Here is a 25,892-nt window from a genome sequence, read left to right as displayed (position 1 = left end):
AGACGGCTGAAACTACGGTGACGGTGATCATCAAGGACATTAACGACAATCCTCCCAAGTTCCGTCAAGACCAGTACACCTTCCACATCCCTGAGGAATCCAGTCCAGGGACCTTCGTAGGAGAAGTGGCAGCGTTCGACGTTGATAAGGGCTCCAATGGAGATATTGAGTACCGCCTCGTGCCCGGGTTTGGCTCCGATGTGTTTGATATTGACCAGGTGAGTGACATCCGGGTACTTCACGGTTGTGGTGCTTGGTAAACTGATGTCAGTGAATCTCATTATGTAATCTAAATTTGCATTTAATTTAAATACAATCTGCTTTTATGACCAAAAGTCTACTCTTAAGTTTATGAGACCTACATGGCCAACATTCAAACATAGTTTTATTTGCCTTCACGAATACAACCGTAATAAGGGTGTGGTTTTTGCCTTCAGAACGGCAGGATAACTGTGAAGAAACAGAGCGAGTTGTTAGACAGAGAGATTAACAAGATGTTTGGTATTGTGGTAGGGGCCAAAGATATGGCTGACGTACCTAGAGAGGTAAGGTGCAGCCAGATTTGAAACTTTGATCTTTACTTAAAATAAATTCACAGGGCCGTAGCCTGAGCAAAATGCCAGGGGGGGCAGTAGGCGGACACGAGGGGGCGAAGCCCCCGAGGGGGGAGAGGGTGTCTCCCTACCAGTGTGGAAAATTCTAAATCCCAGGGGGGGCAGCTGCCCCCCCCTGCCCCCCCGGAGGCTACGGCCCTGATTCACTACAGTTTAAAACGACATCTGTATCGTCTCTGCAAATTTTCTTACATTCATTTCAATTAATACTTCTTGTCAAGTGTTTTAAGCAATTATTTTTGTGTTGTGGCAGTACGAAGCATATGGTCACCGTTGTCAATTTTTTCCAGTCTTACGCGTCGGTGGAGATTATACTAGACGACATCAATGACAACGCCCCAAAACTCTCGGCCAGCTTTTACACGGGAGAAGTGACCGAGGATGACGTCACGCCTATCCCGGACCAGGAAGTCATCCTAGTACGTCACCATACATTTACTTGTTACATGATGTCTTCTTTTATTTGCCCCTTATGTTAAAGTTCAAAGATAAAGTATCTATAAGAGCAGTGATTGAAACGGTTTTCTGAAGACGTTTTATGATCCAAAGGTAGCCATGATGCATAAGATCAACGGTAATATACTATATAGAACAGTGTGTACTTAAACGAAAGAATCGGATAAAAACCAAAGGCAAGATGACGCGCTTGCTAGGCATAGCATGATATAGGATGATATATGTTATGTTACGTCACTTATAAGCCATTAGCAGCTGTTGGTTAAAAAACATTCAAATTAAAGATAACACACTGAGTCTCATAATGGCGGATATACACCGGATATAGACGGAATATATTTCAAAGATTGATCTGGATGCAGTGATTGGATAGGATAGAGTTTTTCAAATAGAGTTGACACTTAGAAAAAAGTTCGAACCATGTCCAAAATCTGATAGAATGAAACATTTTACAGCAATTAATCACCGCGTTACTGCATCCCTTTTTTCATCTCACACACGTTTTACTTCCAGAGCTTGCCATTGGGTTTCACAGACTCTGATCTCGTAGATGCAGATAAGGTCCGCTATTCCCTCTCTGGGCCTGGCAGCGACATATTTGCTATCGACCCTAAAACCGGGCGTATCACAGTAAAGAAACCGGGGGCCATTGATTCCGAGAAAACCAAAGAGTATAATCTCCGGGTTAGTACCATCTGTAGTTAGCATGAGAGGCAAATGTAGTTTGTGCATGTATCATCATTTCTGCCCATTCCATTTTGACATTGGTGTCTTAATTTAATTAGCAAACCCGTCTGAAGGTGATGGCACGCATCAAAAGCACACAGTGATACGTGGTCAGATGTATACAAAATGTGAATTCACTGAAACACAATTTTGATTTTTGCTCAGTTACATACTGCACGAGTTCTATCGTTGAACCAAACATGAAATACATTTCATTTTCTTACAATATCCCACAGGTCACCGTCACTGACAGCAGTGGGAAGACCGACTCCAGTCCTCTGAAAATCACCGTCAAAGACGTCAACGACAACGCCCCGAAGTTCACCCAGTCCAAGTACACGTTTGACCTGGACACTGTGGTACCCCCGGGGACTGTGGTGGGACAGATTTTCGCCGTGGACCCTGACGGTGATGGCAAGACGCAGCTGGTGTACATACTGAAGGGAGGCGGCGGTGGGAAGTTTGAGGTGGATCCTAACACAGGTGAGATGTTACTACACACATAATCCCTAACACAGGTGAGATTTTACTACACACATAGACCCTAACACAGGTGAGATTTTACTACACACATAGACCCTAACACAGGTGAGATTTTACTACACACATAGACCCCAACACAGGTGAGATGTTACTACACACATAGACCCCAACACAGGTGAGATGTTACTACACACATAGACCCTAACACAGGTGAGATGTTACTACACACATAATCCCTAACACAGGTGAGATGTTACTACACACATAGACCCTAACACAGGTGAGATGTTACTACACACATAATCCCTAACACAGGTGAGATGTTACTACACACATAGACCCTAACACAGGTGAGATGTTACTACACACATAATCCCTAACACAGGTGAGATGTTACTACACACATAGACCCTAACACAGGTGAGATGTTACTACACACATAGACCCTAACACAGGTGAGATGTTACTACACACATAGACCCTAACACAGGTGAGATGTTACTACACACATAATCCCTAACACAGGTGAGATGTTACTACACACATAATCCCTAACACAGGTGAGATGTTACTACACACATAATCCCGAACACAGGTGAGATTTTACTACACACATAGACCCTAACACAGGTGAGATGTTACTACACACATAATCCCTAACACAGGTGAGATTTTACTACACACATAGACCCTAACACAGGTGAGATGTTACTACACACATAGACCCTAACACAGGTGAGATTTTACTACACACATAGACCCTAACACAGGTGAGATTTTACTACACACATAGACCCTAACACAGGTGAGATTTTACTACACACATAATCCCTAACACAGGTGAGATGTTACTACACACATAATCCCTAACACAGGTGAGATGTTACTACACACATGGACCCTAACACAGGTGAGATGTTACTACACACATAGACCCTAACACAGGTGAGATGTTACTACACACATAATCCCTAACACAGGTGAGATGTTACTACACACATAGACCCTAACACAGGTGAGATGTTACTACACACATAGACCCTAACACAGGTGAGATGTTACTACACACATAATCCCTAACACAGGTGAGATTTTACTACACACATAGACCCTAACACAGGTGAGATGTTACTAAATACACGTTATACACATACCGGTAGACAGGTATAACATATGGAATATGCCTAGTCTGAGGACAATCTAATACAAGGCCATTTTAGTCATTCTTGAAACAAAGGCGACTGTTATTTAAGTTATCGGTGTTATATTACTCCTCTGCCCATTTCTTGACGGAATTAATAACCTGGGAGATCTTTATGTCTTGGAAGTTGATGTCCATTTTGCTACCCAAATAAAAAACAGTGCATCTTTTTATTTTGGTTTTATGTGAAATAAATGTGTGACACTGCTGGACGAAGATGTCGATAATTTACTCCCTGTTATTTTAACTGGGAGATCCTATCGTCTTTTAAAATGACATGGATTTATCTTTTTTTTCAAAGTGTTGTTCTGTCTTGTTTCAGGTGAAATTACTGTAGTGACACCTCTCGACAAAGACGTCATCAAGAACCAGTACAACTTGACCGTAGATGTCTTTGATAACGGCGTCCCACGGAAGAAGGACACGGCCACCGTGACGATCAACGTCCCCATTAATCAGGCTCCGTACTTCAGACAACCGGAATACACATTCCATGCCAGGGAGAATGAACCAATCAACACGTTTGTCGGGCAGGTGGTTGCCGTGGACCCGGAGAGTGCCCCGTCTGACGTGTTACCTAACCTAGGTGGGATCTCGCTGAGGTTTGAGTCCAAGGGGGAGACTGAGGACGATGAACTGGTGACCATAGACGAGCCCCTGGCCAAAGCGAGAGGGGATATCACTGTACCCAACGCCGTCAGATACGGCATCATAGAACCTGGAGGTAAACGGCAGCAGTTGCAACACTTAACCTACACGTGTGCTCATTTCTAGTTTAAATCTCCGTTTTTAACGCATTAACGAATTGACTTGAGTGGGTTTGTCATCATTTTGATTTAATTTAAATAATTAATTAAAAAAATCGAGAAATTCTAACTTTTTGGATAAATCAATTTGCTACACATAATTTAATCCAATTAGTCATGTGTAATATATTGCTTTATCTAGATAAAGAAATATAAAGCACATTACTTTAGATAATGCCAAATGGTCATCGGCTTTAGAACTGAAGCAGAATTACAGAGACGAACATATATCATTTCAGTACCATTTAGGATCGATGTGAATAACGGAGAGATCTTCACTCTGCAGAGTTTTGATCGTGAGAGTGTTGCTGGCTTTGAGTTCACTGTGACGGCCACAGATCGCGGCACACCGCCTAAGACGGCCACAGCCAAGGTGACAGTGCTGGTGGATGATTCCAACGACAACGCACCTGTCTTCTCGCAGTCCTCTTATGAGGGCTTCATCATGGAGGATAATATGAAGCCAAAACCAGGCCAGATGGTTCGATTGGTAAGAGCACTGCCAGGTCTTTAGCCACATTTTTTAAACTTAAATTTACTTTTCAAGATATAGTGCGCCACATTGTGCCACTTAATATATATATTTTGAATGCAGCTTTAAACTGTGAAAATGACCATTATGTCTCTTTTTGTTATGTGAAATAACGACGCAATAATTGTACAAACACAATAATTTAAATCACTTTATTTAAATGCATAGGTTGATAGAACAAATATCTTTGCTTCTTTTTGAAATGGTATCGCATTACGTCTGGGAAGCATTTAGTCACTCTCGCGACTGATAATTTAATTACGTCATTTTACACGATATTTTAATATTGTCTTCGCTTCTTTCAGAGCCAGCCTATCGTGGCCACGGACAAGGACGAGGAGCCGGCGTACAAGACGGTGCGGTACTCTCTCACTGGTCCTGACAGCGACATGTTCTCCATTGACCCTGTTACCGGTATGGTGGCAGTGAGTGGGTCAGGCGTGGGCCAGTTCGACAGGGAGGGCAAAGCCAGCTATGAGTTTCAGGTGAAAAATTTACTGAAAATTCTTTATAAAATTAAAACCCTCACGCAGAAGCGAGGGCTTTTTACTATGAATGAGAACGGATCAGATTGTTAAGCAATCAAGTAATTGGTTTTAACAGTAGTTCAGTTGGTTATTTGTAAGAGAAGTGAGTCCTGTGGTTTTAGATGGGTTGTGAAAGGTCCAGGTTATCTCCACACAGGTAGTGGCATCAGACCAAGGGTCTCCCAGCCAGTCGTCCACCGCCAGTCTGAAGATCTCCCTAGACGACGAGAACGACAACGCCCCAGTGTTCCAGCAGGACGCCATGCCCGTGTTTGAGGTCGGTAAAGACGTGAAGGCCGGCAACATGATTGGCTCTGTGACAGCGTTGGATAGAGACGCTACAGCTCCCAACAACGAAGTCATGTACCTCCTGGACAGCGACGCATTTGGCAAATTCAAAGTGGAAATGAAAACAGGTAAATTTGTGCAAAACTCACGTGAACTTCTTGGAGACAAGTCCGAAATGAAAATTGGTTCACATGGATCCTATGGGCAATCGGAGCAGAAAGACGGCATTTGGAATAGAATAAAAACGAAAAGAACAAAAAAGAGGTTGAATTGTTATACCTTAGCAAAAACTGCTAAAATATCAAAGCTTACCTTGTTGTTTTCTGTCATAGGCGAAATCAAGGCTCTGGAAGGCGTCTATTACCCACCAACCAAAGATACCTATATGCTGAAGATCAAGGCAATGGACATGGGCTATCCGACACTAGAGGGCCAGACTGACGTCATGGTCAAGATAGACCCCAGCCTAACCAAACCCATCCCACTTGGAGAGGGAGGTAGACCATACTTTGTGGGCGATCTGATCTTCTACACTCCAGAGGAACAGACGGTGGGCAGTGTTATAGGGACCATCCAGGCCAAAGACAGCCTAGGTCCAGGAGGCAAGAAAGTTCCAGTTTATATAGCTCAGAAAGACAAAGATATATGTAAGTGTCTGGAAGACGGGGTTCACTTTGCATCTGTTGGCTTTAGTAGGCACAAGATGTGTTAGGATAAACTCTTAGGTTTTCATAAAGTGGCCACCATTGTTGTTTACTAACGTTTTTTTGTGTAACGCTACAAGCGTTCCCCTTGAACACCTTTCTTCAATTTTAAAGTGATTGAAATACGGTGTGTGTTTTTACAGTTCATGAGACTGACCAACCAAGAACTTTAGCTTTAACTCACCATATAAATCCAATTGTCCAAAAACAAATGCTATTTTAGCAATTGCTAATCACTATACAGGATATAAACAGACAAGTTTTCTAAGTTGAACTGGAGATGGTCCTTAAGGGTACGACCATTTCAAAAACTCCTTGTTTCTCCATTTGTCTAGATCACATTTATATATTATTATATTATATTTTCTCGTGTTTCCAGTGCCTTTCAAGTTGGATCCCACGACTGGCCAGATCATCGTGACAGGCACCATGGACCGCGATATGGGCTTGAAGTACTATGCCTTCGAGGTGCACGCGGTCGGCAACACGGTTCCTCCTGTGAACGCCACGGCGCAAGCGGCCATTATCCTCAGTGATATCAATGACAACCCACCCAGGTTTACCCACGATGAGTATCGCCACGTGGTGCACTATTCCACCCCTCCTTGGAGCATCCTCTCCACGCCCTTCGCCTATGACAAGATTGATGAGCTGGAGTCGGCCTACGATTACCGTCTGTTCGGGAAACCCGAGGGAGTGGTCATTATTGACCCCCAGAAAGGCAATATCATTGCCACGGACAAGTTAATAACTCAGCCCCACGGGAGGACATTAGAATACACTATTCGAGCCACTGATCTCTATAATAATGAATTAAAAGCAGAGGCCAAATTGAAACTCACTATCTCGGGGATGGGCGCGGGTGGTAAAGGCAATAATTGCGGCTGCTGTTTGGTGAGATGTGGAAGTGGCGGGAAGGGCCCGGCCCCACCCCAGCGGCCGGCACCACGGAAGAGTTACTCTCCATACGCTGCGCGCAAGAGTGGGTACTACCGATACTACTACAAGAAGTAATTGGGGTGGCGTTTAGTTATTTAAAATTCCAGCATATCACTGCCAGTATTATTGCATTTATTGTTGATTCGTAAGACACTGTTCGTGCGTGAGCAACTGAAGAAGACTGGACTTGCTCAGACGACACTGTATGTTGATAATAGTCGCGCACAGAAAGGAATAACAACTGAAAAACAAAACTTAATTTTATTGTGATACTTACTGATCCATTGCACATCCTGCGCCATTAAACCCGAGATCCATTTCTCATTGAGTGTAAACTGGACTTAGATAGTGAACGACCCAGAATACGCAAGAAAATCAGTTCATGTTAGTGTAAACTGGACTTAGATAGTGAAATCCAGTAGGCGCAAGAAAGTCAGTTCATTTCAATGTAAACTGGATTTAGATAGTTAACGATTCAGAATGCGCTAAAAGAGGAGTTTCTTTCAGTGTAAACTTGACTTAGATAGTGAACGATCCAGAATGCGCAAGAAAATCAGTTCATTTCAGTGTAAACTTGACTTAGATAGTGAACGATCCAGAATGCGAAAGTAGAGGAGATCATTTCATTGTCTCATATATAAAATAGTGTAAATCTTTATCCTCTCTATACTGGCTATATGACAACATGGCACGGGGTGGCTTGTGCTGTACTGAAGGACGTAGTGCCATGGTCACATTCAGTCATTGTGATGTCCACTGTGAAGACGGGCGAAGAGACGGGTACCTTCCAGAACACGTTGAAGTCAACTCTGCAATGTTGGAATCCTGGCACGTGTGATTCTTCTTCTCTCTCCTTCCTGCTCCATCTTAAGGAAGTTAGACCGGACTTGGTTTGTTGTCGTCAGCGTTTGTGATTTCTGGCCGAAATACTACCTCTGAGTTGGTAGCAGTCGGCCCTCCCCGGCCTCCTGTGACAATATCATAGTCCTGGCGGCGACAACGGTGAAGAACGCACCCTCTGCACGCCGGATATGCCACGGAACCCAACATTGCAGTCAGAGACAACTTGTAAATATATCACTAAAACGGGCGGTAAACGATAAAACTGGGCGGAAAGACTGAAACCCCTCTTTGTGGGGGCGGCGAGTAGTTCATTTGTATAAATTTTGCACAAATCTATTTTTGCACAAGCAAAGTCACTGTAAATGGTATAAAGTTACGCTTATAGCTTGAGTTTGATGTATTTAATTGTTACACATATTGCTTTTATAACTTAACGTTGAACGAAGCAAATCAGTTAGTTCTGGTGATAGCGGAATTGGACACGTGTGCGTGTCTAGCTAGGGCACTGTTGTTCCTCAACCTGCTGTAACAATATTCAGTATAATATATCCGAATTACATATCTGCTTAATTAAACGTGTAAGCGTAAACTGCACATACGCATAGCTAACGTTTGGAAGTATTTCACAGAGCACATATTTTATTATTATATAATCTTGGAGATGAACTATCACACACAGGGCCGTGCGACAGCCCCACCAACACTGCATGCTGCAGGAAGCTTTCTAGTGAGTTTCTTTAAATGAGTAGGTTTACAGGACCGGCGATGTAGAGTTAAAAACGCGCAACTCAGCGTCGCCAATCCTACCTTAGAGAGTGCAGTGTTACGATCACCACGACAAAGCTCTCTGCGCCATCTTTAGTTGTCTTTAACAGTTATAAAATAAAATATTTAAAATGTTACATCGTTTTTCTTTTTTGTCCTGCCGAAAACAAAGTTAACCCAGAAGCACAACAAAAACCATCGCTCTTGTAAAAAAAGTTTATTAAGTAACTAGGATTGCATTGAAGACCACATAATGCTCACTGTAATAATAACAAGACGGTGAACATCGTATCTCTAACTGAAGCAAGTTTTCCTTTTAATGATGGAGGCTTCGCTCCTGTTCTACATGTACGGCTGCCTTTTCTACAGAAACCGCTCTACAGTTACACTACTATACAATACTGATAATATCACTGAAATCTACCCGACGAGTGGTTTTTAAGTATAGAATTACGTTACATCAATCTCTATGGGATTAAACATGCACACAAAACTATCGGTCTTTGTACGTACATTCATGTGCCACTAGCTACAACTGGTAGGCAGGTGTACAAAGTGAGGGAAAGCGGACTACGGTTCCTAGCGGACTTTCATTTCTGTTACACCGGGGTAAACCGTCCGCCTAGGACGACCTTGACCTCATTCATAAATGACAATATTATTCCTATTCTTAGAAGGCCTATAGTTCTAACCAGGTCTATCACGTGGTAAAATATCGTGTCACTCGAACGACAACGTGATATTAATAATCTTCCACTGAACGCTGCATCCTTACTGGCAAATCTTTTCACAAAATATTTCTGTGCAGAGGTTTCCTCGAATTTTCCCGCCCGTGCCTTCTACCCCAGGTACGCATCACGTTTCTCGTCTGGAAATCTCGTCTTTCCATATTGACACGTGACCTTGGAAGTTGTTTGTACAGAAACAATATAAACCTTCCATGACAACGCTCACTTAGGTGACGTAGCGCACAAAACTGTGGACTTCCATGCACGTTCCGCGGACAAAACAAGCGACTTTTCAGTATTTATATAATGTAAAAATATTCTTACAACAGCACTAATAAAGAGAAACGTCTACTGTTGTTCTATATGTACAATTACTAACATTTAACATAATTTCAACATTTTTCTTGAGTACATCAATAGTATTATATATCCCTTGATAAAGGAACAATTAGAAAGAAGAGATGCAGTATTTCTTAAAACTGCGCTAGAAATCTGGCAACCATTAATCTTGTTCTTACTTCAAGAAGCTGTCCTTTTATCCACATACATATAGAACAGACGCAGCTTTCTCACAGTTCGTACAGTCATTGGTGTAGATAGCTTAAAGCCTACGTGAATATGCATACAAATAGTATCACATTATATGGCAACAGAGTATAACCGCTCCAAACGAATGGGCCCTTATATCATCACTAAAATAATGCATTAGGCTGTCATTTCCTAATTATTCAGTTCTAGAATCTTCTCATGGTTTCTCTCACAAAAAGGGCTGTATAGTCACATGCCCTCTGGACCTCACACATATACAGGCTGTATAGTCATATGTGCCCTCTGGACCTCACACATATACAGGCTGTATAGTCATATGTGCCTCCTGGACCTCACACATATACAGGCTGTATAGTCTATGTGCCCTCTGGACCTCACACATATACAGGCTGTATAGTCATATGTGCCTCCTGTACTTCTCTAACCATCATCACTCTGGCCAGCATCTTGTTCAGAGCCTCTACCTGCAGGGGCAGAGTGGAGTACCAGACGGGACTGTCAGGGACGCAGGACCTCTCTGGGACCAGGTAAAACAGGTCACTGCGACTCTTGATACTCTCAGGACTGAAAACAAAAAAAGACATCAACTAAAGCATCTTCTTGTGGAATGTTTACTAGCAAAGAAAGACCAAACTTGACTAGGACCCATTTCTTCTGTAGTCAATCAACTATGAATGAAATAAGTCACCTATTCCATTACTGTAGGGAATGACTTTAAAGTGATTAAAACAAACTAAATGGATGGACCTGGCAATTCACCTTTTTCAATAGAATGATTTAAAGTTAAAGGGATAATAACTCTTCGTATGAGATCTATATTTCACAATAAAAACATTGTGAACAACTCATAGAAATATAATATATTCTGTTTTACCACAAAAACGGTAGTTATAGCTATTATTCTGATATCTGAGCTTGTCTTTAGACCATGTGACCTCCATTGATGGTTATACTCTGTTAAAATCTCTTAAGAGATTTTAACAAAAAACCCAAACTTTTTAGAAAAAAACCAGGGACTAACTTTGAATGTAAAAATGGATTCATTAACCATTGGTAAGTATGGGAAAATTGTTGTTTACTCCAGGAAAATTCATTTTTTGGCCGAAACGAAGAGTTATTATCCCTTTAAGGAAGCAATCTTACCACTTAGACAAGTAAAACTCGTACAACTTCACAGGGCACCTGAGAGGATTGTCAATATTTTCTCCTTGTTCAAAGACGGGCACTTCCTCCCTCTTCCTCTTTTGACCTGATTCAACTGAACACAGAGAAATTTGTTAATATTTCACGAGTATTATGAAGTATTTTTAACTGAACATATGTGACCTTGGTAGTCTTGATCACATGCAAGTTCTACAGTAAAACAGAGTGACAAAATCCATACTTTCATGATAAAAAATACAGAATTTTGATTAATACAGCTATGTTAAACAAGATGTCAAGTCTAAGAAATCAGAAGATGTTTGTTTCAACAGGTGTGTGTACCTTTCTGGTTGTTGGGTGTAGGTGCGTAGTATCTGAGGTAGACACTCCTGCCTGGGGTCTTCCCAGTGGGGACATTTGTCTTCTTCCAGTGCTTCATGATGTGAGAGAAGGACAGCTTCATGTGGTCTGCAGGGGTCTTCAGCATGAAGTACTTGGTGTTGAAGTAGACCAGGGTGTTTAGCAGCACATAAGGAGAGTGGGCACCGAGTTGTTTGCTCTCCCATAGGTGCTCTTCCTCTATACGGCACACCAGAAGACCTGGAATATAGTATATATTTGGCAATCTGAACCAATGGTAGTTATCTTACTATTTTGTCAGGATGTAATATATCTAGGAGGAATATGTGCAGGTTAACTCTGAAGAAGAATAAAAAAATATTTTTTGTTAAGAAATTCATAAAATGCAAGCACCACAGGAGGGCAGCTCTAAATGGGTGGTGTGGAGGACATAAATACCACACCTCAATGTCTGCAGATATCCAAAAGACTCTCATCTTTAACCATTTAAGACAAATTGTGAAAATCTGGCCCCATTAAGACTACTTCATAATGTTAGTACAAACAAGTTTACCTGCTGTGTTGAGCCGAGCTTGGTACTTAGAAACCACCTCATGCAGACATTCTGTAAACTTTTCATAATAGAAATCGGTGAAGATGTTGTCAATCCTGCCATTTTCAAAGAGGTACTGCTGAATGCCTGAAAGATAATTTTACCTTCAATAAATGTCACTTACAACTCCCCTAAAAGTTACCATGGAGAAATGGCAATGGGTCATTCTATCATTACAGCAATATGCCATATGTTGTCAAAAGGTTCATACAAAATATCTAGCATATCCCAGCAAACTTACCTAGACAAAGGTAAAATATGCTATCAGAGGCATACTCCTCTCCATTGGGTTTCCTCACTTCTTTCACAAACAGACACAGGGAGAAATTCAGCTCATCTGCCGTCATCTGCAGCAGATCTGTCTTAAAATGCTTCAGTTTGCTGCCTTTTGAGGTCACCTTTTCCAGCTGCATGTTTTTCTGAATGACCCAGTGTTTCCATGCGTTTACGCCGTAAGTGTACTTGAGATGCATGTCAGCGTCAGGGGGTGTGGGTTGGTCTTGGGCGGGGGGTGGGGGTGGGGGTGGGGTCGGTTCAGGAGGGGGTTCCTCCACTTTGGTCCTCTTAGCGCCTCGTCCTCTCCTGCCTCGGCCGCGGCCTTTAGACCTGGTTCGTGTTGGCACAGCAGTGTGGATGACATCGGGGTCGGCCTCTATAGTGCTGTAATCCACACCTGAGCCTGGAACACAGTTATTTAATGTAATAAGATGTACTATTCAGCAAGACTTGTCTATTTCAAGCTGATATAAAGCTATGAGTTACAATACAGCTACAGTAACACCAGGTTAGTACATTCTACAGCAGACAAGTTATCACAGTGGATATCAACATAAACATGTCCCATGTGATTCCACCTTGTCAGGCACATGTTGCTGAACAAGACTGGAACTTCATGGTTTGATCTTGCAAGTATAAAAATTGAACCAAGGCAATGTGTTGGCCTTACCACAGAGTGTTACTTGCTTTGTGTTAGTTACTGTCAACACTGAGTTTCTCTGACTTTGATGAAAAGGACAAATATTAGCTGAAGGAAGTTCTCACCTTGCTGAACAGGTACGGGCTCTAGAGAGGTTTCCAGGTCCATGGGTTGGTCCGTCATTTCTGAGGCCATACGCAGCGCCATCTGGAGCATATCTTCCCCAAATGCATCCTGGGAAGGTACAGGCACATCTGGAACTGGTTGTGCTGCTGTCTCACCTGAGGGAGTGAAGTTACAAGACACACTGTTATCATATCTTTGTTTAATTTTCATGCACTACATTTTTTCCGTCAAACAATTTAAATGTTTCAGGTGTACAAAATAAGCCAAAAACCAGTGTTAACAATGTCAGCAAGTGACAGAGGTCTCTAGCCTTACCAGCAGATTTATTCACTTCCTCCGCAGCCCTGTCAGACTCGCTGTCACTGTCATCTTTCTCCGCAGTCGCCACAGCTTCTGCCATCATCAACAATTCAGCTTCAAATGGATCAGCTGGCATACGCTCTTGAATTTCCTGAAAAAAGATAATAGAACAGGGTTCTGAATAATATATTAAAAGCTGACAAATGCAAAGTTTACCCACATCATCCAAACTACTTCATGTCCACATACCTTCATAAATAAAGTAATTCCTGGTAAAATTGTTAGTATCAGGTTTTGACTAAACTAGGGAGATGGGCTTAACAGTTTTACCAGCACAATACTATATGAAACAAAAGATGTCCATCTCTTACCTTGATCTGCTTCAGGATGGAATCCGCAGATTTCTTGGTGGTAGGTATAAAGCAGGGTACCGGGATAGGCACCGGGATGGGTAGTGGGTATGGAGTGGGATAGGTATACATGGCCATGGGCACCGGGACATAGATGGGCACAGGTACCGGGACAATCATACTCTTGGGCTCCTTGTCCTTGTCTGGAAGAAAGCAAACTCCCATGAACACAGAGAGTATACATGATGTGGGACACAACTGCTGTTATAAATATGTGCAAAGACCTGGTTCTTAGATAAAAAATTTATCATGTATCTATATCAAATAAATTTCAAAGAAAAATAATCTACAAACATAAATGACATTATTACAGGACATGATGTTATGATTGGAATTCATAATATTGTGAGAATTGATATTAAATATGTTAAGCCTCCCCCCTTCACGCCAGGTTGACCCTGCTTACCAGTCTGTACCCCAGTGGTGGTCACATGGGGGCGGCAGGATGTCGCCTTGGTCTGCGTAAACGGTTTACACAGCAGTGACTTATTCTTCACAGACTTTGGAGGGGGTGGCTGGACGATCACCTTCCGCACCACCTGCTGTGTTGCTGCAGGGGATGGCGGCTGGGGCTGAGAACAGAAATATACCACAATCTGGTGAACAATCAAAACTATCTTGGCAATGGTGAACAAGACAGTACAGTATTAAAATATATTGTTACACTAATACTGCTTGTGACTTCGAAAATATTATATACTTCATGACAGACATACCTGGTAATGTGATGAAAAGCAGGGAATTAACCCCCCCAAGAGTGTTCACTGCTGCCTTTCTTGGCAGTGGTGCCAGCTGGGGTGTAAGAGGGGGGTGGCTGAGTACCTCTACTGGTGTAACTGGTGCTTACCTTGGCAGTGGTGCCAGCTGGGGTGTAAGAGGGGGGTGGCTGAGTACCTCTACTGGTGTAACTGGTGCTTACCTTAGCAGTGGTGCCAGCTGGGGTGTAAGAGGGGGGTGGCTGAGTACCTCTACTGTTGCTCCTGTTTTGTGGTGTGGCTATAAAAACAAAACAACCACAATCACAATAACATTCTGCAGGTCATTCCACTACCTATATTGTTTAATAGCAATATGTAAGGTGTCACTTATTTAGCATTTAGTGCCCAACAGTAGTAGTTTAATTACTGATAAAGTCCAGTTATTTGGAGCTAACAGGCTGACAGTCACCTTGTGTTTGGGAAGGAGCCAGTGACATGACGTTGGAGATAATGGGGATGTTACCCAGCCCACCAGGGGCCACAGTGGCACCTATAGCTGGAATGTGAAAATAGAGTTATTGAAATACTCAACCATTTTCCATTTATCACAAGACACAATACAAAGTATTAAGTAAACTGTCATTCCAATCACTATTTTGAAATGTTAGACTTAAATGCAAAGAAAATTGAAGTTTTTCTCTTACAAAGTAATACATCTTATGTTGATCAACATTAAACAGGGTCAGGATCCTTCACACAAAAGGAGGGGTGGGGGGTGGGGGGGGGGTGGAAGGGGCATGGTACAGATCCCGTGACTGTGAAAATGCTGGCAGTACAAGACTAGCTTAAACAACATTTCTTTATACAAATGAAATGTAATGTATTTATTTTTATATAAATGTTATGTATATTATGTACATCTGCTTCTCAAGTTTCTTCTAACACGTGGTCTCTCCCTGGCATCTTTATCAATGGCCGTCACTCCACCAACTAACAGGTCAGTGTCTGATTCCTTGCCTAGTTTTTCTATTATTTTTGATATCATCCCTGTTTTAGCAATTTCTTCATCATCATCATCATCTGACAGATCTCCTGTTACGTCAGTGAACCCACAGTCCTCCTCTGACATTTCTCCAGAATCATCAGAGAACAGTTTTTTCTCATCTAGTGCGACGGCAGTTTTATCTAATCTTTTTCTCAGGACAGTTCCTGAGATTTCTTTTTCAAACTGTGAAAACTGAGAAGATCGCTTTCTTGGTGAAATGCGCACACCTCCATACATTTGGTCAGTTTGTGGTTCTAACTTCACTTTTTGTTTGGCAAGGTTTTTCTTTCCAGTAGCGGTTCCTGTTCCTTTTCTGTCTCTCAGCTTCCTTCCCCTTCCAACCGGAGGCCCTGCTGGTTTACCCCGAGTACTCAACTGCAGATTAATTTCAGCCTCGTCCACCTTAACTGGCTTGTTGAGTTGAATATTGGACATGTTTTGCTGTAGCACCACTACTGGCTGCATTAAGTTATTTAGGCGTTTAAATAAATCCAGCTTTCGGGACCTTGTCTTTGAAGATTGCATAGACTTTAGGGGAACAAGGGAATTTGACATATTTTGACTTTTTACTACATTATTGCCTCTGTTCCTTTCTATCACAGACTGTTCATTCTTTTTTACATTGCACTTATTGTATTCTATCACAGACATATCTAATTCTTTTCTTGAATCCCACTTTTCTTTTCGAGGCCCTGTCCTCAAAGAAATCGCCTTTTCCAACTGTTTTGACCTGGTTGGTCTGGTCTTTGAAGGTAACCGCACACTCTTTCTCAACCTGGACAGTTTCTGGGACTTGAACAAACTATTGTACCTCGTGAGGTCAATGACAGGTTGCAGTGAAGGCACTTGAATATCTTTTTTTATTACTTTTAATCCTTTTGAATTGGGAACAGTTTTTGCCTTTGTGACTGTACTACTATTAATACTATATCTGGCTTGCAGACGGGCAGAAACTGGTTGTTTAGCTGCTCCGGGCTTTAAGTTCCTTCTTAATTTTGATGGATTGGGTACAGGCAATTTTTCCTTTTTCCCAACAGTGACATTTTGTATTTTTCTTTTTTTAGAATGCAATGCTTTGGCTTCAGCGTGTTTGGTCTTCACTCTCTTCTCTGGTTCTCGCTTTTTTGATTCAGCAAAAGACTTCCATTTTCTTCCGCTGGCTCCTAAAATAAAAGTATATGATATCAAATTCTGCCCCTAAAATATTACATCATTCAATTTCACACGAAACTGAAAACCAGTGACCATCATAAAAGCTGTAGATAAAAAGAACCATAATACTAAAACCATGCCATAGCCTACCTGTCCTAGCCGTGACCTCCGTGTACTCCACATCCTGATCCTGTAACTTCTCTAACTTCACCACAGGACCCACCATCACCAACTTCATTGGAAAAACTTCAGATGGGTCACCTGGAACATCCATATACTGCCTTATTAGTTTCACAATTAATGAACATCATTCAATGTTTTTTTTTGTTTGTATGTAAATATTTCAAAAAGCAAGCAATGACAGTTGGAAATGTTAATCTCTTCAATCATCTGAGACTTCTGTCCTATTTTTTTGCTTTGAATACAATACCAGCAGTGTCATACCAATTAATTTTATTTCCTAAATAGGCAATAATGACCATCCCAACCCTTGGCAAATGATGAAATAAAATGATGAAAAACTGCCCTCCTATACAGGACTTGTGGCAAGCAAGCAAATGTCTACTGTACCCACCTTCCACCAGGCATCTTCTTCCCAGTCTCTCCGGGCTACGCGGCTTCCTCCAGTACTCAAATGACGGGTACGAACAGACTAGAAAATCTCCACGTACTAAGTCTTATTTTTCAAAACGACAAAAAACAGGCCATGTATGTTTTTCATGTCAAAATCCGAGTAAAATTGTGAAGTGGAATGACGTCCAACTGTCCTCAGCTTGACCAATGTCCTGATCACTTGATGACCACAGGCAAGTGGAGAACTGATCTATGTTACCTGCTCTTAAAAATTTCCCAACATTCATTGCCCAAGATGTCTGGTGAAACAAAAATCCAGATCAAATGGCAGAACTCACCTAACCACAGTCTTCCTACTCTACCAAAGTCACTTAACTTTATTATGAGCACTTGCCGAGGTATTAGGTTATACAGGCAGTGGAAACTGTGGCAATCAGCAGGCTGCAGGTTATGAGGAAGCAGTTTTTCATCATTTCTCTTCACAGAAAAGGGTAATTTATGGCAAAACTAATTCCAGTGTCCTTGAAAAGGACATTTGTGACTTGTTCTTTTCTGGGGCTATATTGTGAAGGAATTTGACCCTGTTCAATAACTATAAACATGCAACATTTGATCTTTTCCAATTTTCATAAGAACAGATTGAAGTGCATATTGATAGCACTGTATAACACTCGTGACATAAATACCATATTGTACAAATATTGAAAAATTAATAATAATACTATCACCATATAATTGTGGTTCTACCAACCTTGGTTTGTTGGTGGTATCCTAGGTGGCTGTGGTGTGGTGACTTTGGCCTGGGTTGATGCTGGTGACACAGGAATTCGCTGAGGCGCCTGGAACTGAGCCTGGTAGTTCATTACACAGGGGTAAGAACAGAAGTTACGGACTGAGGCGTCACTCATGGTCAGATGGTACTGGGCAGGGAAGTATCTCTTACACTGGTCACAGGTCACTCGCTGGCTGGAGGTCGCCTGCAGGTTCACTCGGTACAAAGACAGACAGTTCAAGGAACAAAATAGCTGGAATTTGTTTTTGGCGTCCACTCTCTCGATCATGTCGAAGTTGGACTTGGTGGACTTACACCACGTACAGGAGGCAGTCTTCGTCATTGAAGTCTTGAAAATAGAAACACACAAATCGCTGCAGAACCTCCGCTGCTGACCCTCAAACTGTATAAACATTGGTGATGTGCCCTCGTTGTTGCAATAAATCCCACAGTTGTCACATGTGTTCATCGTCAGTTTGTTAGCATACCTGAAGGCAGCAAAACACGGGTCACTACAAAGTTTGTGAATCTTTTCCTCAAAGTTCACTTCATGTTTGATCTGCGCAATCTTGCCACACACTGTACATTTAGAAGGAATGGAGCCTGTTCTGGAGCGTGTAACCCTCTGTCCAGGTGTTGACCCCTCCTTGGTGGAGATCACCTCAATGTCATCAACGTCTTTCTTTTTCTCCTCCTTCCCCTTCAGCTTCTCCTCAAAGTTCTTCAGACAGGCTTGTGAACAGAAATCTTTAAATTCCTCATTTCCCTTATTTCCAACAGGGGCTATGAAGCTGCCCACAATCTGCTTCAAGTCTTTCTGGCAGTAGGAGCAAACCTTGAGAGTTTTAGTGAACCCCTCCATACATTTGCTGCTACAGAAGGGTCTCACTGTGTTACCCACTTTGATACAATGTTTTCCTTTGGCAGTCTCGGCAATGATGAGGTTACACAGTGAACATGTGGTGCTAATAGATGTCATGAACTTGTCCAGACAGTCCTCTGAGCAGTACTCCATCCCCTGCCAACTCAAGAACTTGTCCGCGGAAACCTCGTGCCGTTTACAAACAGAGCAACATTTTTCTGGCTGTTTGGAGAACTGAGGTCGATCAGGGGAGGAGGTAGGTGGCGCTGAGCTCTGTGTAATCTCTGGACCTGCTGCGGCCTCTGCCTTTAAGAATGCAGCAGGACTGGTGCGGAACATTTTGAAGCACCTGTCATCGCAGAGGTGTTTGGTGTCACCATTGCGTACAATGTTATACTTGCACTTGCCCACCTGGTTGACAAAATGGAGTAAGATTTAATGAAAAGCCAAATGTTACGTTAAAATAATAATAATAATAATAATAATAATAATAATAATAATAATAATAATAATAACTAGAGGATCAGAGAGGCGATACCGCCTCCGGATATTGTACCACCAGCTGGAGTAAGGGCATTCGTATGGACCCCCCCCCTTCCAAAAAGGGACACCATCACCAGTCTTGTGCTTGACAAGCTCTATAAGATGCAATCAATAAGAGTTCTCAAAATATGCAAAAAAATATAACTAAAAATGGTACAATCAAGCAGATTTTCGAATTGACTTGCATTTTCCTACCCTTGATCACTCCTGTATTCTCTAGACAAAAGGCCTATTGGTTTTCCTTGAAAAGTGTTGTTAATGGTGCATATATGCTGACAAAAGAGAAAACCTAGGGGCAACAAGGGGCACATCTCTGCTAGTTTTAAAGATATGAGAGGCAAGAAAATATGCAAAGCTCAGTTCATGGTGAAAAAGTAGGTCAAAGGTCAATTTCAATATCATAGTTTATGAATTTCTATTCAAGTTCAATAGCAACCATGGGCATTTCTTTGCCAATTTTGCAGATTTAAAGGCCTGAAAACATGCAAAAAGCAGTTCATCATAAAAAGTAGGTCAAAGGTCAATTTCAAGGTCACAGATTGCTAGTGTATTACTTCCTATTCAAGTTCAATAGTAACTATGGACCTATCTCTGTCAGTTTTAGAGATAAAGGAGAAAGAAAATTTGCAAAGTTCAGTTCATAGTAAAAAGATGGTCAAAGGTCAATTTTAAGGTCACAGTAAATTGCAAGTATATGACTTACTACTTAAGTTCAATAGTAACTATGGACCTCTGCCAGTTTTGGAGATAAAAGGGAATGAAAATTTGCAAAGTTCAGTTCATGATGAAAAGTAGGTCAAAGGTCAATTTAAAGGTCACAGTAAATTGCCTCTGACTTTCTATTCAAATTCAATAGTAACTATGGGCGTATCTTTGCCAGTTTTGGAGATAAAAGGGAACAAAAATTTGCAAAGTTCAGTTCAAAAATAGGTCAAAGGTCAAATTTAAGGTCACAGTAAATTGCCAGTATATGACTTCCTATTCAAGTTCAATAGTAACTATGAACCTATCTCTGCCAGTTTTGGTGATAAAAGGGAACGAAAATTTGCAAAGTTCAATTCATGGTGAAAAGTAGGTCAAAGGTCAATTTTATGGTCACTGTTAAATTGCCAGTAAGTGACTTCCTATTCAACTTTAATAGTAACTATTGACCTATCTCTGCCAGTTTTGGAGATATAATGTTACAATTCTGAGTTACAATAATGTGTCACCACAATGTACTTTTTAATACAGCATAACACGAAAACCGTATGAAATACAAAAAAACGGAGACCACATGCAATGTTGGGCTTTACATGCTCTACAAAATGCAAAAAAGAACGGGTCCGAGCATTAACGGTTCCCGAATTAGAGACAGTTTTCAGTTTCGGTATCTTATGGCCGCTTCTCCCGTGAAAATGCACCGATTGACCCCAAATTCACGGAGATGAAAGATGACCCAAAGGGTAAGACTTTCCAATAATATTATTGGTTAAGTCTGTGTAGTGTCTGAATAACAGCGCAAATAATATTTTTTTTGTAAAAAATTTCATTTTTTTGAAAATTTTGGCCTGTTTGACCTTGAAATAAAGGTCAAAGGTCAAATCCAAGGGCATATTTGAAATCTACACATATGACTTTTGGAAAGCCGTCTGTAGAAATTTTTCCCATAATTCCTTCCGTAGGGTAAATAATTGGCATTGAATTTTCAAAAATTTTGACAAGGGTGCATTTCAACAAGCGTCACGCCCAGGTTAATGCACCGACTGAGACAAAAAAATCTGGGGGTTCAAGTTGAGGTTATATGTGACCTAAATCCAAGAGATGGGGACAGGGGTCCTTGCGGTCTAGGAGGAGAAGCGGTAACGGTGACTTGTATCCGGCGCCAGTACGCGGAGCCGGCGGAGCTTACGGAGCCGGCGGAGCCAACGGAGCCGGACGAGACGGGTCGGGACTAAAACCATGAGTACCGCCAGCGTACACGCTGGTGGTACTAATAATGAAGCTCATATTCTTTAGTTTCACCATTTCACAGAATGATTTAGTTTTAATGTGCATAAGACAAACACATTAGAAGTAACTAAATTCACTATGATCTGAATTAGTCAAGCTGAAGAGAAAAGTTTTTCTTAAAAAAAAAAAAAACAACAACAACTAAATATTGAAATGACATGCAGTTCACATTGAAGCTGCATGCTTTCTTACAAAGACAATACAGTTACAAAAAAGCTTTTCACCTTTCCACAGACCAGACATTTGTGTGGTGTTTTTGTAGCAGCTGGTTTGGAGGATTTCCCTTCACTGGAGACTGCTTTCATGAAATGAAGAAATCCATCGTACTTATTTGTTTTAGTATCATGTGATACAGTCCATAAATGTACAACTGACGATCTTGATTCACAGGAGAAATTTTAATCAGAGCAGAGATAGTTATGCTATTTGCAATTTACTGAAGAAAGATGTTTGCACTGTAAGTATAAATTATAGAAAAATTCTGATGTTGCAAGTAATACCAGAAGCATCCTTAGAAGCAGGTGATTCTGTAGTGTTGGAGTTCTGTTTCTCTTTCTGGTCATCGTCAAAAATTTCCTTCTTTATTTTTGCCTCAGAGGGGCTCTTCTCAGTGGTCTCGTCTTCTAGATCAGACCTGCTAACCTGAATGTATAGAATACAATACATGTGCATACTTGTCACCTTTACCCCAAAACCCCAGTGTGAATATTGTGACCCCCATTTGTTTCATTAGAGGAGTTGCAGTACTTCACATGTGAAGTACTGCAACTCACCTTTACCCCAAAACCCCAGTGTGAATATTGTGACCCCCATTTGTTCCATTAGAGGAGTTGCAGTACTTCACATGTGAAAGTGGAGTAAGACAGAGGAGATAACTCTACTCATTACATATCACTTTTTAATTTTATGTTAAACAATCAAATTGTATTCGTACGGTGATATTGGACATCCATGACCACTCGCCTAACTCTCTGTCCTAAACAGCATTAATTACTATGTAACAGGTTGTTACCTATGAAATTTTCGAGGGAGTACATAACAGACTTCACTTCAGTCAGCATTTGATATACTAACAACATAGCAGACCAGTTTCATGAACAACTTAGATCTGGTCTTAACTTTAGGCCAAATATTTAGTCTTCTCTGCTCCAACATAAACAGGCAGAAGTCCAATGAAATGAGATGCTTGGTTAATTTTACTTCATAAAAGAACTGACCAACAGTTACTTTAATTCAGTGGACTGAACTTTTGGTCCTTCAGCAAAGACCATTATTCTGTCTTGAGTCCTTTTTTTAAACCAGACGGCGGTCATTTCCCGTCCAAACCCCTTCACCCCACATCTCCTTACCTGACTGCCATCTTCACTGGTTTTGGTTGCACCAGAGACGGAAGTGATCTTCATTCCAGTCCCTTCTTCAGCTGTGCCTGTCTCCTCTTTACAAAACTCTGTCTCAGTTTTGATTTCTGTTACATTTTCTCCAGAATTAGCTGTCACAGTCTCCACTTTTGAAATCTTGATGGTATTAGCACTTTCTGTTTCACCGTTGACTTCAGTTCCAGATCCTTGGGTGTCACCACTTATTTCTACGTCTGGTACTTGGTTGTCTTCTGCTGCATTCCGTGTTGATGTCTGCTCCTGAGCTCCTTCACTTTGATTGGTTAGTGAACCCAGTGTTTCTTCAGCATCTGTCTCCATATTCTCCACATGGGATGACTTCCCATCAGTGCCGTCTACTTCCATTGGTTCTTCTCTTGCTACAGAAGAACCTGGTTCAGTGTCCATTGGATCTGCTGCAGGAGATGACACAGACATTGGGCTTACTGTCTTAGCCCCTGATACATCATCAGTTTTTAATGCTGGCTGGAGATCCTCTGAGGACACTGGGGCATCCTCTGAGGACACAGGCTTTATCTTATCTGCTGAGGAATCTTCTGGGGATATTTCAGAAAGATTTTCTTGCTGAGATACTTTTTCTTCATTGTTTTCAGATTTTAATTCTTTTTCTGTTGGAACACTGTCTTGTTTGTCATCCTTTGAAATGGGTGGAGCATCTCCTTGACTGACAGGCTCGGTCTGGTCATCTTTCGAAGTGGGTGGAGCACCTTGATTGACAGGCTCATCTGCCTTTTGGTCATCCCCTAAAGGGGTGGAGGGAGCACTTGTTTGATTGAAAGGTTCATATTGTTGCACTTGGTCATCTGTTGGTGAGGGAGATGCAGACTTTTGATTATTGACAAACTCCTCAACTAATTGCTGTTTATTTCCCGATTGACTAGCTGGTGTATCTTGCTGATTGACAGGCTCACATGGCTGTGGTTGGTTACTGTCTTCTGCCGTGGGCGGAGCATGTTCCTGATTGACAGGTTCACCTGCCTGTGGTTGGTTATTGTCTTGTGCTGCAGGCCGGGCATGTTCCTGATTGACAGGTGTATCCGATTGCTGCTCATCATCAAGTAGCTCATCCTCATCCAGTACCTCATCCTCTCCATCTCCATCATCCAGCAGCTGGTCCTCTTCAGCATTGTCAGCTGCATTCTCTGTACTGGGCTCCAGTTCATCTCCATTGGTCTGCTGTGGAACAGATGGGATCTGCTCATCAACTCCAGCAGCTAGGTCTCCTTCTCCACCCTCCCCCTCCACTGGGCCATCATCTCCAGAGGGGGAACCCCCCTGGCTTGACCCTGGGGACACCCCTGCAGCATCCACAGCTGCCTGCTCTTCCTCCTGCTGCTGAGCCTCTAGACTTGGGTCAACAGGGGGCTGCTGGATGCTGACATCCTCCGTACTGCTCTCTGGTGTGCCAGGTGGCTCCTCTGCTGCATTTGCTGAGTTCCTTTCCAGTATAAGGTCGTTCTCTTCTGGCTCAGCAACAGAGTTTTCTATTGGTGGAGGTGTCACCCCATTCTGTATGGCTTGATCACTTAGAACTGATTCATCTTCTATTGCACTCATGTTTGATTCCTCCTCTACTGAGGGGGCAGGACTGTCTGGGCTTTCCCCTTTGGATTTTGCATCTAGATTGGAATTATCTGACAGATTTGATTCTGATGCTTTATCAGTATAAGGTCCATTTTCCACATCCATGTTTGAGTTGTCTCTGTCTAGAGACGTACTGCTTATACTTTCCTAAAAAATGAAATATATAAATACAAAGATACTGGCTGAATAGGAAAATATCATATACAACATAATTTAGCCAAAATAAAATATAAATAAATAAATATATTCAAAAATAAATAAATTAATAAATAAATCAGAATATCATCCAAAGAGGACATGACTTAGTCTTGCTGGGTTATTGTTGCAGATTATTTTTTCATTAACAGACAGTCAAGGTGAAGAACTTTTGTGACATACACTTACTATCCTTTAAAAGCTTGAGAGAAACAATTAAAATTCTATCAAATAATGATTGGTGTCGGCCATGTTTTGAAAAAAATTAATAACATAGTGTAGGGCCCAATTAAGCAAATAATACAAGAATATCTTAATTGCATTTTCTTTGAATACTAGTGCAGTGGCTCAAGATTGGCCTAAAATTACTAGAGAGATTTTAATTTAAGCCAATCAAAGAGACATATATGCACCAGCAACTGTATGTTGTCAACAATAACACGAGATGTCAACCTGACGTTGCAGGTGCGATCATTAGCATAGATCACAATTATCTCACTGCTCAGTTCACCGCGTCCCTAATTCATGTGAAAACATTGTTATGGCAGTAGCACTAACCATGCGCAATTACTAACTTTAGCTCCCTGAACATTCTAAAATTGAGAAATGCGTAATCTTGTTTTCACTATTTCGAGAATCAAAACAGTTATACGAACGACCAGGATCCGTATGTTGTTTGTTGAATCTGTTTATTACCTTGATGGTAGATTCTTCTGCAGGAGCCTCGGTCAAATTGTTATCTTCCATGCCGTGCTTTCCCGCGGTTGCATCCGCCATGCCTCTTTTTTAAATGACCCACATGCAAGACAGTTCAAGGTCATTTGCACATCGTACGCACTTCACATAAAATGAGTGTACATAATACAGCTGTAAATTACGAAGAGAGGTTGCAGCAGACAATTTATCTGAACGTATTCTTCTGGTCATCGGTTCCCCCCACATCAAACAATGGCTTCTGTGGCCTCGATTTCAATTTTTGTCCATGCATCTAATTTTCGCATAAAAAAGAGCATTACTTAGGTAACCATTATCCAGTTTATATTTTTATGTCTTATCATATTAAAACAGATG

The 25,892-nt window shown here is 41.6% G+C and overlaps 2 protein-coding genes across 8 annotated transcripts in view; one reads left to right on the top strand and one right to left on the bottom strand.

The window, feature by feature from the left end:
• The window catches only part of LOC106173124 (protocadherin Fat 4), a 44,183-nt gene extending 35,674 nt beyond the window's left edge, over positions 1–8,509 (top strand). For all 3 annotated transcript variants that reach the window (XM_087000685.1, XM_087000686.1, XM_087000687.1), the window contains 11 exons: positions 3–218; positions 438–545; positions 905–1,033; positions 1,584–1,754; positions 2,033–2,279; positions 3,803–4,204; positions 4,526–4,776; positions 5,124–5,303; positions 5,503–5,761; positions 5,966–6,280; positions 6,717–8,509. In XM_087000685.1, the coding sequence (XP_086856811.1) occupies positions 3–218; positions 438–545; positions 905–1,033; positions 1,584–1,754; positions 2,033–2,279; positions 3,803–4,204; positions 4,526–4,776; positions 5,124–5,303; positions 5,503–5,761; positions 5,966–6,280; positions 6,717–7,351 (2,913 nt within the window). In that variant the 3' untranslated portion in view covers positions 7,352–8,509. The remainder of the gene's footprint in view (positions 1–2; positions 219–437; positions 546–904; positions 1,034–1,583; positions 1,755–2,032; positions 2,280–3,802; positions 4,205–4,525; positions 4,777–5,123; positions 5,304–5,502; positions 5,762–5,965; positions 6,281–6,716) is intronic.
• A 577-nt stretch (positions 8,510–9,086) lies between these two features.
• Positions 9,087–25,796, bottom strand: LOC106173141 (zinc finger MYM-type protein 4). Of its 5 annotated transcripts, XM_087000680.1 has the most exons (19): positions 25,518–25,796; positions 22,995–24,773; positions 22,146–22,287; positions 21,870–21,943; positions 18,228–19,521; positions 17,054–17,164; positions 15,625–16,914; positions 15,176–15,262; positions 14,856–15,004; positions 14,415–14,580; positions 13,970–14,151; positions 13,614–13,749; positions 13,298–13,453; positions 12,498–12,935; positions 12,218–12,343; positions 11,647–11,904; positions 11,305–11,419; positions 10,535–10,725; positions 9,087–10,449 (listed from the first exon to the last, which is right to left on the bottom strand). In XM_087000680.1, exons 1-18 carry the CDS (start codon positions 25,596–25,598, stop codon positions 10,536–10,538), a joined length of 6,774 nt encoding a protein of 2,257 aa, XP_086856806.1. In that variant the 5' UTR covers positions 25,599–25,796; the 3' UTR covers positions 9,087–10,449; position 10,535. The 5 variants fall into 5 exon arrangements, with proteins under 5 accessions (XP_086856806.1, XP_013409611.2, XP_086856808.1 ...); XM_013554157.2 differs by having other exon boundaries at positions 9,087–10,725; XM_087000682.1 differs by having other exon boundaries at positions 9,087–10,725; positions 14,928–15,004.
• Between the last annotated feature and the right edge of the window lie 96 nt (positions 25,797–25,892).

This window comes from Lingula anatina, chromosome 1, assembly GCF_051362555.1.
Source record: "Lingula anatina isolate TDL-2025a chromosome 1, LinAna3.0, whole genome shotgun sequence".
NCBI lineage: Eukaryota > Metazoa > Brachiopoda > Lingulata > Lingulida > Lingulidae > Lingula > Lingula anatina.
This window is presented reverse-complemented; position numbering and strand designations above follow the sequence as displayed.